General features: G+C 33.4%; 1 protein-coding gene across 4 annotated transcripts in view; it reads left to right on the top strand.

The window, feature by feature from the left end:
* The window catches only part of ATP8B4 (ATPase phospholipid transporting 8B4 (putative)), a 236410-nt gene that overhangs the window by 161824 nt on the left and 62384 nt on the right, over positions 1–12202 (top strand). For all 4 annotated transcript variants that reach the window (XM_072808445.1, XM_072808446.1, XM_072808447.1 and 1 more), the window contains 2 exons: positions 1125–1168; positions 5274–5439. In XM_072808445.1, the coding sequence (XP_072664546.1) occupies positions 1125–1168; positions 5274–5439 (210 nt within the window). The remainder of the gene's footprint in view (positions 1–1124; positions 1169–5273; positions 5440–12202) is intronic.

Here is a 12202-nt window from a genome sequence, read left to right as displayed (position 1 = left end):
AGCATTGTGTAGTGAAAAGAGAGAGACTTGGATTCAGAAACATGCTTAGGCTGACTTTTTAGCTTCAGTTTAGTTAACTTCTCATGGATTTCCCTCACTTATAGAATAGGAGTAAAAATCTTCAACTTGCAAGTTTGTTATGAAGATGAGTGATAATACAAGCGCCTGGCACAGGATTGATGCAAGGAACTCTTATTATCATTTCAAGAAATATCGTCTTAGCAAATGGCATTAAATCTTCGAATGCTAAGTAAAAATTAGAAAAATCTTAAAAGCTTCTGAAGAGGGGAAAGCTAAAATAAATTATCCTTTGAAGCTATTATACAACCATTCAAAATTAGTTTCACAAAGAACTTTTAATGAACCAGAGAAATTCTCACACTTGGGTTAAGACAAAAGGAACCAGACATTTTTGAACACTATGATAAATACAGGCATACACACACACAATCAACATGAATGAAATTCCATAAATACTGGCTATCCCTAGCAGGTGGGACAATTAGTAATTTTTATTTTCTACTGTAAACATCTTGTATTTTCCAATTTATCTATAATAAGCACCCATTGGCTTTATACTAAGAAAAGTTATTTTTAAATATTTGACACATAGTTGTTATGCTTTCTTCGTGGGCAGGGAGGGGGGGGGCACTGATATTGTTTAACGCTTACATGCTAATTTGACCTTGATATTACACAGATGTATCTGGTCCAAACCAAGACAGAGATATACTTACCAGGCTCTAGCATTGGTGAGAATTGCTCTGCCTAGGATGTCATTTTGGATGCCCCAATAGTGGGAATAAAGTGGAAAACAAAAATTTGCCTCTGGCAAACATCGTAGATAATATAACAACAGAATGATAAAATTTAAGAAGAACATGATTGTGAGTTTATATTTTGTGTTAATGCAACTGCATTTTAGTTCTATCTTGGGCAAACATGGATATTTCTCTGGGTTAGTCACTATGTCTAGGTTTACAGTTTGAAACCACTCCTAAAAAGTCTACATTTGAACTCATAATGCCATTTAGTAATAGTGCTTTAATAAATGTATTTCTTAAAATTAAATGTCTAAATGCATTTTTAATTTCACTTATTATTCTCAATTTTTGTTTTGGCAGGTGAAGTTCATGATGACATGGGTCAGAAAACACATATGACTAAGGTGTGGAGATGATAAATTTCATTCTTTTAATTTCAAATTGTACATGTGTTTTTAAAATGATGAGTTCCTGGAGGACTGATTTCCACTGTGACCAGATGAAATATTTAATAAATAACATTAAAAGAATAGATTCATATGGTTCAAAATCCCTCCTATCGAGGTCTCTAGATATAACATCAAAATGATCTTTGCCTTAAAGTTGAGTAAAGATGTCTCTTATGATCCTCTTAATTTTCTTTTTGTGGCTATTTAAAAAAATCATTTCTTATTTTTGTTTGTCTTTTTCCTTTTCTATCTTGATTACATTAAAAAGTTGCCCCCTTATACAAAAAAGTGTAGCTATTGCTTTTATTTATTATTTGTATATATTTTCCTGTGTTTTAATCAAAAGTCTGCTTTTATTTTTAAAAAAATATTTTATTTATTTATTCATGAGAGAAACAGAGAGAGAGGCAGAGACATAGGCAGAGAGAGAAGCAGGCTCCCTGTGGGGATCCTGATGCTAGACTCGATCCCAGGACCCCGGAATCACGACCTGAGCCAAAAGTAGATGCTCAACCACTGAGCCACCCAGGCACCCCTGATTTTATTTTTATTAATGCCTTCTTTTTCCATTCTCTGAGTTTCTTTTTTGTTTTTAATTTTTCTAACTTTATACTTGGATGCTTATTAATTTTATTTTCCCCTCTTTTTATACAAATATTTATGGTTCTTAATTTTTCTCTGAATACTTTAAGTTTACCACATAGATTTGGCCTGTAGTTTATTAAACTAATTTTATTTTTGTCATATCAATTTGAATATCCACATTGAAACACAGGTTTTTAAGGAAGAGTTTTAAAATTCCCAAGTGAGAGAGGTTCCCCCCTAACTTTATTGTACTTTTAATAAAAGATTTGCATTGTTTCTACTTTTTTGGAATTTATAGTAGTTTCTTTGTGGCTTAATACAGTCAGTTGTTGTCAGTGTTCTAGGCTTCTTAAAAAGAAAGCTTATGTGTATTCTGTTTTCAAGGTATAAATTTAGCTAGATGTCAGTTCTACATTGTAAATTATATTATTTAGGTCTTCTTTTTTTTAAGATTTTATTTATTTATTCATGAGAGACAGAGAGAGAGAGAGAGAGAGAGAGAGAGAGAGAGGCAGGCAGAGGGAGAAGCAGGCTCCATGCAGGGAGCCTGACGTGGGACTCGATCCCAGGACTCCAGGATCATGCCCTGGGCTGAAGGCAGGCACTCATATTTAGGTCTTCTATTACATTATTATCTTTTATCTCTATCACCTATTGGCATAAGAGGGTAATTAAAGTATTCTGAAAAATCCCTTTCTCTCTCTCTATATATACAGTTCTTATATTGCCGGAAATCTTTGTTTTACAAGTATTGATGCTATATGGGGGTAAATTGATATTCATAGTGGTTACATTTTTATTTTGAATTACAAAATAAATATTACATTAAAACTGCTCTCCTTTGACTCATTTAATTCTTTGTAGCCTGAATTCAACCTTATTTGATATTAATGTCAGAAGTCCTGGTTTATTTTATTTGCATGTACCCACCTATTATTTTCTGTGTTTCTAAATGACTTTATGTGTCTTTTTTGTACAGCATAGGATTGGAGTTTTCTTTGCATTCCAATCTTTTAATAACTGAGTTTGGGCCATGTACATAGACCTATATGTTGTCTTGGTTCTAATATTTTAGGTTGTACTTTGTGTCCAACAATAGTAGACTTTTGTTTAATAATTCTTTATATGTTTTCTTTTTTCTGTATGTGTGCAAAATTTCTTATAATGTTTAAAGTATTTCATTGTTTTTCTACCATATACTTTCAAGAGTTTATATAATATTCTCCATATTTTTTAAGTCAGTGTCTATTAATTTCCTAATATGAACAATGATGAAATTATATTTCTCTTCCTTTCCCTCATATTTCCTTACTATTTTTATATTTTTCTTTAAAAAAACCCTAAATATATATAGATTTTTATTAGTTGATTTGAAACTTTATTTTTTTCTTTTTTAAAGATTTTATTTATTTATTCATGAGAGACACAGAGAGAGAGGCAGAGACACAGGCAGAGGAAGAAGCAGGCTCCATGCAGGGAGCCTGATGTGAGACTTGATCCCGGGTCTCCAGGATCATGCCCTGGGCTGAAGGAGGCACTAAACCACTGAGCCACCAGAGCTGCCCAGTTGATTTGAAACTTTAAATGATATTGTCTAACCTTCAAATAATAAAATGAGGAAATCCGTATCTTCCAGGGTTTTTTTTTTTTTTTTTTTTTTTTTATGATAGTCACAGAGAGAGAGAGAGAGAGGCAGAGACATAGGCAGAGGGAGAAGCAGGCTCCATGCACCGGGAGCCTGATGTGGGATTCGATCCCGGGTTTCCAGGATCGCGCCCTGGGCCAAAGGCAGGCGCCAAACTGCTGTGTCACCCAGGGATCCCCTATCTTCCAGTTTTTTAACTGTCTTTTCATCTTGCATAGTCAAGGTATACAATATGTACATTTTGTTTTGGCAATCTAATCTCTTTATTTCTCTTAGACTTAGTCCTTCAGTTAAAGAAATTTAGTGCTTACCCTTAACTTACCCTTTACTAATTGCTTTTTCAATGATCTCTTATTTGGATGAAGTTCATCCTCTAGTTTCAAGAAGGGTTCGTAACAAACAAGAACTATATGCTAACTTTATACTTGTATGATAGCTTGATTGGCTATAATCTCTTTGAGTCAGTTTCTACCTTGCGATTTCAGGGAATCACAGTTTCTTCCCTGGGATTTCAGGGAAGTCTAAGGTCAATGTGTATTTTACTCTTTCTAGTGAATTCATCATTTTTTCCTCTAATGCAGTATTTTTCAAAATTTCATACATAAACAAAGCAATGATTAAATAAGTCTCTATGATCCTATAGGTTTCAAGACAAAGTATACATAAAAAGTATTTTCCCATCAGCTGTTTTTTGGAAAGACATTATCACAGGACTAGCGCTTTGAGTAATAAACTTTTAGAAGTACATTCGGTGCTTTCCAGAAGTCAGTGAATTAATGGGGATCTTATTTATTATTGAATCATCTTCCATTATTTTGTTCTACCCTATTTCTTTTATCATGCTTTTTCTTTTTTTACTCAAAACATTTTTAAGTGTACAGTAAACTGTTATTAACAATTCTTATGATGTTGCACAGCAGATCTCTAGGACTATCTCATTTTGCATGATGGAAACTCTATACTCATTCAACAGCACCTCTCCATTTCCCCATTCCGCCAGCCCCTGGAAACAACCATTCTACTTTCTGTTTCTATGAGTTTTACTATTTTGGTACCTCATAAAAGTAGAATGATGCAGTCATTGTTGTTTTGTGACTGACTTATTTTACCTAACATGTGCCTTCAAGGTTCATTCATGTTATGGCATAAAGACAGGATTTTCTTCTTTCTTTATGGCCGGGTAGTATTCCATTGTATCTGTATACGACATATTCTTTATTCATTCATTTTTTGTTGGATATTTATGTTGTTTCTACCTCTTGGCTATTGCAAATAATGCTGCAGTGAACATGTGAGTGCAAATATCTCTTTAAGATCCCAATTTTAATCCTATCATTATATTACACAGTATCTCCAGAGAGATCGGAGAAAGTACACTGTAATAATAATATTTTTTATTAGAAAATATTAATTCAAAGTAAGTGGACTAAAAAATCTATAATTAGACACATATAGTACTAGGTCAGATATTACTGCCAAGATGAATTCAAGTCAGGCTAGGTTTTGCCATTGAGTAGGTTTTGAAAAAAAACATCATTTTAAGGGCTTCTTTGTATGTTGAGTTGTAGTAAGTATTTAAGGATCTATTCAGCCATTGGGTATTTTTTTCCTTATGCTCTTGGAAGGGTCATTGTTTTGGTGCTTGGCTCTGAAATGAGAAGATAATATTTAATAGTAATGAAGAAACAGAAAGCCATTCGTAGTGCCAGATGTTTGAGACTGAAAAATCACACAAACACTAAAAATATGTAGCGGGTGTATTTTTGAATTTTAAGAGATTATTGTTCAAAGGAGGTGTATAGTTTTTTTTTTTCTATTGTTCTCCTACAGAAAAATGAGCCTGTGGATTTCTCAGTCAATCCTCAAGCAGATAGAACATTTCAGTTCTTTGACCACCGTCTGATGGAATCCATTAAACTGGGGGATTCCAAGGTGTACGAATTTCTTAGGTTACTTGCCCTTTGCCACACTGTAATGTCGGAGGAAAATAGTGCAGGTAAGTACAAACTGTGTCTCAGTGGTAAGCCTTACTGTTTATATCAGAAGGATACTTTATTTAAAATATTCGGATTTAGAAGGATGTTCTAATTAAAAATATGCATTGCTTCAGGGGTTTACTTATCACCAGCTTTTCTTTATATTTATTTATATTCTGAGTGTTTTCCAAAAATTATGGAGAGATTGAAAAGGAGAGAAAAAGAAGAGAAATAGGAGTAATGGAAAGACAAGGGCCCTGATGTGCCAGTAAAAGGGGATGAGATCTTTCTTATAATTGAGCACCATATTTGACTGTGAGCTTCCCAGTAGCCAGGACAAATAGGAAAATAACATTGTTGTGTTTAGCTCTCGTTTAACACGAACATCTAATAGATGCAGATGATGATCAGGCATATGCTTAGAAGGAACGAGCTTTCTCAGTAATGAGGATAGATGTACACTGATAGTAGTATGATGAGCACTGGGTGTTATATGCTACTGATGAATTACTGGAAACCACATCTGAAACTAATGATGTACTATATGTTGGCAAATTGAATTTAAATGAAAAAAAAGTAGAAGGCTCTTAGTCCCCATCATGAACAAGTCCTCACACTATTAGATGGTTGTTTAGAGCCCAGAGTTCATAGAATAAAACAAAATCAGCTGGGCCACTTTACTATTGAAGTGAGGAGGCATGTAGATAATGGTATAGTGAATCAGCTTTTTACTCCAGTTGATCCAACTGGAGCCCATTGCATTTACAAGTTTTATTTCTTTCTTATACCAGTGAGTGAGTAAAAATTACCATCCAAGTAATTTCAACTCAAAAGTGAAATATATAAAAACTGTTGACTGTAATATGTATGTCCTATATATGTGTGTGTATATATATGTATATACATACACTTGTATTTTTTCTATATATATAATTTTTTTCCTTCTTGTGATTACATTCAAGCCATAGTTTTGTCCTCGATGATACTAGATTAGCTCATTCCCCCAGTTTTAATTGCTGTGAGGATTCATATAATTTTATTTATAAGGCCAGTGATTAATTATATTTTTATCTGAGGATATCACAATGCCTTTAAGTTTCTTTTATCTTTGCCTTTGAGTATATTTCCTTTCCAAAACTGTTTTATTTTAATAGCAATCTGTTTTTATTTTAATGTTTTATACCATCTTAGAGCTCTTTGAGGATCTTAATTATTCTTAATTTGAACTTTTCTTTTGTTTCCTCTATGATTTTCCATTTTATAGAATGTTGTTTTTTGAATCCTGTGTCTAACTTTCATGTTCTCAAATGTTTGATGACTTGTGGTTGCTTATTCTTGTATTTGTATTTGAGAATCCCTGTTTGTCCCTCGGTGAATGTAGATTTTGATTACAGTGGCCAATCTCCCCAAATTGTGAGAGAGACATAGAATACATAGCTCAGCTCATTTTCTGAGTATGGGGTTCCTCCCTCCAGGAATTCATACCGTATCTGGGGTTAACTATCTTACTTTTTCAGTCTGTGTCAAAACTTCCACTTGAAAGAGGGTTGTACTGGCCTGGAACAAAATGTCAATCATTGGGTTCCTTTCCCTCATTTTCTCTCTCTTATCCTTGTGGAATACTTCTTCTTTTTTTTTTTTTAAAAAAAAAGATTTTATTTATTTATTCAGGAGAGACAGAGAGAGAGAGAGAGAGACAGAGGGGCAGAGACACATGCAGAGGGAGAAGCAGGCTCCATGCTGGGAGCCCGATGTGGGACTAGATCTCGGGAATCCAGGACCACGCCCTGGGCCGAAGGCAGGCACCAAACCGCTGGGCCACCTAGGGATCCCCACCTTGTGGAATTATGAAGCCATATTCAGGCTCCTCAGTTTTGGTCTCCAGCTGCAGCACTCAAATCTTTGAGGTTTCCTTAAGTGGACTATACACTTTGTGTAGAAGAACATTTTCAAGGTTTTGTTCTGGAGGCAACTGTCACTGAACCTGTTCAGAGTAAGCTGGCGGAAGGAGGAGCTCAAATGGCCTGGAGTGCTGAGCAGAATTCTTCAACTAATTTTACTAATGATGTTCCCGAGAGCACTTCTCTCCTCTGATTCTGAGTCTCGAGAATCTTCTTGGGATTTCTCTTACTTCTGTATTCATTTCCTTTTGCAAATGCTCTGAAGTTTTTCTCTTCATTGGTCAAATCTACTTTTTATCTAGTTTACTGATAGCATTCATTCTTCTTTTCTAGTATCATTTAAAATGTTTTCATGATGTGATATAATTAAATGCAATAAAACACCCAGATCTTATGTATGTTGCTTGATGAGTTTGGACAATTATATACATCCATGTAACCCCCAACAAGGTTTAAATCTTTTCTATCACTTCAGAGTGATTACTCTTGTCCCTTTTCAGTCCACAATCCCAACCCCTGCCCAGCCAGCCACTGCTATGATTTCTATCATCAGAGATGAATTTTGACTATTTTGTACTTCATATAAATGGAATCGTATAATATATATTCTTTTGTCTGACTTCTTTCACACAATGTAATTTTAAAAAAAAAAAGATTGATTTATTCATTTTTTTTTAGAGGGGGTGAGCAGGAGGAGGGGCGGGCGGAGAGAGAGAGAGAGAATCTCAGGCAGACTCCAATATGAGCACAGAGCCTGAAGCGGGGGTTAATCTCATGACCCTGAGATCATGACATGAGCCGAAACAACGAGTTGGATGCTTGATGGACTGAGCCACCCAGGTGTTCCTCACACATGTGTTTTTGTCATTCATCCATTTTGTTGTGTCAATCAATAGTTCATTCTTTTTTATTGCTATGTAATATTACATTATGCGAGTGTACCATAATTTTCTTTTCTAGTCCTCTGTTTATGCATATTTGGGTTGTTTCCAGCTTTGGGCTATTATGAGTAAAGCTGCCATAATCATTTTTATGTCTTTAAAAAAATATTTAACAGATTTGTTTTGGTAAACACCTAGGAATAGAAATTGCCAGATCATAGTATATGTTTAACTTTATAAGAAACTGCCCACCATGATACACATGGTTGTATCATTTTATAAATCCCACCATCAGTGTATGAGAGTTCTGTACCTTGACATCCTTGCCAACATTAGTATTATCATTCTTAAATTTTTCCCATTTTAGTGGGTATTGGTTAATATCCTGCCATATAAAGGCATTTTGAAGTGAAGAGAGGTGGATGTATATATCCTTTAAGCTATTTCTATCTCTCCCTTTAAGACATAAAATTCTAAGTGAAGGATTACATCACTGAGTTGGGGAGAATTATTTTGCTCTCCTTTTAAAACTTTAATTACAGAGACATAGTTTAAATCCATATGTTAAATTACCTTGAAAAACAAAGTTTTCTTATAGAAGTGTTAATTATGGAAAATAATAGAACCCAAATCTAACAAACTTAAAATTTATGATTGTATAATTTATAATTTATAATTGAAGCTATCACTTTTGTTTTAAATATATGCTGCTTCATAAATAAGTCATTTGGAGAAGTTGACATTTTCATTTCCTTCTCCAGGATGAAATCTCATAAGCAGGAAAGTGGAAAGAAAGTACAAAAGTTTTTAATAGGATTTTTTTCTATTTTTGCGTATTGCAATTAAAGAGATAAAAAATTTAGAATTCTTTTTCTTAATGACTCATTATATAAATCCTTTAAAATTTTTTGAGGCTTGCCTTACAGCCTGGTATGTAGTCAGTTTCCATAAAAGTTTCATGTATGCTTGAAATGAATGTACATTCTACAGTTATTAGGTCCTGGGTTCTAAATATATCCATTAGGTAATGTTTATTGATTGAATTCTTCAATCTTTTACCCCTCTGTGGATTATTTTGAGTACTTGATTTCACAATTAATGAGTAGGTTAAAATCATCAACTATAACAGTACCTTTGTCTATTTCTATTTGTAGCTGTGTCTAGGTTTGCTTTTTATGTTTTAAGGTCATGTTATTAGATACTTATTTACATTTATGTCTCTTTAAATTAAAACTTGTATCAGTATACATTGATCCTCTTTATCGCTAGTAAATCTAGTAATATTTTTGCCTTAAAGTTTATCTTGACTGATACGAATATAGTTATAGATGTTTTGCTTTTATTAGTATTTACATTGTTTTTATTTTCCCTCTATTTCGTCCTGCTAATCTACTTTTGTGTTTTAGACACATTTTTTTTGGTGAATGGAATAATTTTTGACATTTAAAAAGAATAGTTTGATAGAACTAAAAATTAAGCAGCAAATATAGTCCATTACCTTTATTGATCATTGATATATTTAGATTTTAAGTATTTAATATATAATTATTGATACATTTAGTTTATTTCTACCATCGTATTTTGTATTTTATATTTGCCCCATTTTTTGTCTTAGTCTCCTCTTTTTTTTTCCTCTCATGGATTTAGTCCATTTTTACTTCTGCTCCTTTGGAATCCTTATTTGTATTTTAGTGGCTAGTGGCTAGCCTAGAAATTTTAGCATAATGAACGTATCAAGCCTAAGCCTTCTTTCAAACAAAACAAAGACTTTAGAACTCTTCAACATTAGTCAACCCTATAGGAGGGCTTATGTAGTTCTCTCATCATATATTTTCTTTTTTAATTTAATTTAATTTTCTTTTTTAATGCCACAAGATGTTTTTCTTGTTTTTATGGTCAGTGTTTCCTTAGATTTATCCTCTATACTTACTAATTTTTATGCTTTTCAATGCTTGTCCCATCTCTGTTCTTCTGTTGACAGAAACTGTATTATTCTTTAGAATTTCTTATAAGTTTCTTATAGTAAGCTTTCAAAAACTTTGAAAAACAACAATATTATATTCTTATTATTGAAGATTTTGCTGTGTGCAGAAATTTAAGGTGATAATTTTCTCTCAACACATTGAAGGTACTCCACTATATCCTACTACTATTTCTGTTACTGTATAGTCAGCTGTCAATCCAATTGTGGCTTGGAAGTCATCAATCTTATCTCCCTGGCTACTTTTAAGATTTCTTCTTCTGTGTTCTCAATATAGGAATGCGTTTTGTTTTTTTTTTTGTTTTTTTTTAATATATTGCTTGGAATTCATTGAGATTCTTGAATCTGATTGAAAGATGGCATTCATCATTTCTGGAGTTTCCTTGGCCATGTATTTCTTCAAGCATTGCCTCTGACTCATTTTCTATTTTCATATTAGATGTTCAGTGTCAGATATTTTCACTCCATTCTCTGTGTTTTTTTTTTTTTAACAAGTCTCTCATTTTTCCCTTCCTCTGTCTTTCTGGGATATATTCTGGAATTTTCTCCATTTTCCCCCTAGTACATGACTTCTTTCTCTAGTAATATCTAATTTGCAGCTTTTAATTTTTAGTTCTTTGGTTCTTTATCAAGTCTGCTTAATTTTATGCCTCTCTTTTATTTTATTAAGTATTTGTGTGTGCTATTTCTGCTTTTTTAAAATAAGGCTTTATTTATTAATTTGACAGAGAGAGAGAGAGAGAGCAAACACAAGTAAGGGAAGGGGCAAAGGGAGAGTGGGAAGCCGGCTTTCCACTGAGCAGGGAACCCAATGCAGGGCTCATCCTAGGGTCCTAGGATCATGACCTGAGCTGAAAGCAGATGCTTAGCCAACTGAGCCACCCAGGCACCTTTGGGTGTGTTATTTCTAATAATTCCAATATCTGAAGTTTTTGCAGTAATATTCTTTCTGTTCTGTTGATTCTCATTGTGTCCTATTTATTGAGATTTTAATGATTTTTTACTGTGAGATAACCATTTTACTTGGAAGTTTGTTTTTAGAAATTCTTTGGGTCCTCAGGTGAAGGCTGGTTCCTCCAGAGAGGACTTGCTTTGCTTTAGTCAATGTTCTAACACAGAAACACGTTAAACTAAATTTTCAGTTTGATTTTTTTTTCAAGCCACTTAGATAATGTACAAATATATATGAACCCTTAGAGGCTGGAAACCAATGATCAAGTTCTGGTTCAGAAAGGGCCTTCAAGGCAAAAGCTGTCTTCTTTTATTCTTTGTATTTCTTTCCTGTCTTTGACCTGAACAATTCTTGTTTTCTTCCCAGTACATCTTTCATGGATGTATTTAAAAGTATTATAATGTTTTATATAGAATCTGTAGTTGTTTGTAGCAGGGAAGTTGGTCCCGGCACCTAGTTTACTGTGTTGCCGGAAGTGGCAGTTATATTGTTTCATAGGTAAATCAAATAATTGCTTTAATTCTTTTCCCTTTTTGAATTTTAAAATTAATTTATGCCTATATAAAGGGAAACCACACGGTACAAAGTTTATAAAGCCAAAGCTAATAATTTCTTCCATTAACTCCTTCAATCTCACCCCTACAGTGTTAGTAACCAATGATAACATTTGGTGTGCATTATTTCACCATGTAATAGGTGAATGTGAATGAATATGAATTCATAGGAATACATGTAATAGGTAGGTGGTTTATTTGTTTTTAATGAAAAGGAATCATGGTGTGTACATTAATATGCAACATTTTTTAAAGAATGTATCTTGGGCATTACTCTAAGTCAGTAAGTATGGATATAATTCTGTCTACTTTTTCTAATGTATTTTTACAAAGATAATTTTATATAGAAGGCTTTAGCTTATACATGCTGTATTTTTATGGTTTTTTAATTATTTTTTTGGCTTATCACATCCTTTTTTCTCTTCTCCCCTCTAATTCCTAGTCTGATACATTCACAATATCAAGCATCAAGAATGAACACACCAGTTTGATTTCTTACATTTCAAGGGGTTGC

The sequence above is a fragment of the Canis lupus genome, chromosome 32, assembly GCF_048164855.1.
Source record: "Canis lupus baileyi chromosome 32, mCanLup2.hap1, whole genome shotgun sequence".
Taxonomy (NCBI): domain Eukaryota; kingdom Metazoa; phylum Chordata; class Mammalia; order Carnivora; family Canidae; genus Canis; species Canis lupus.
Note: the sequence above shows the minus strand (reverse complement) of the source record. Positions and strands in the feature narration are given on the sequence as shown.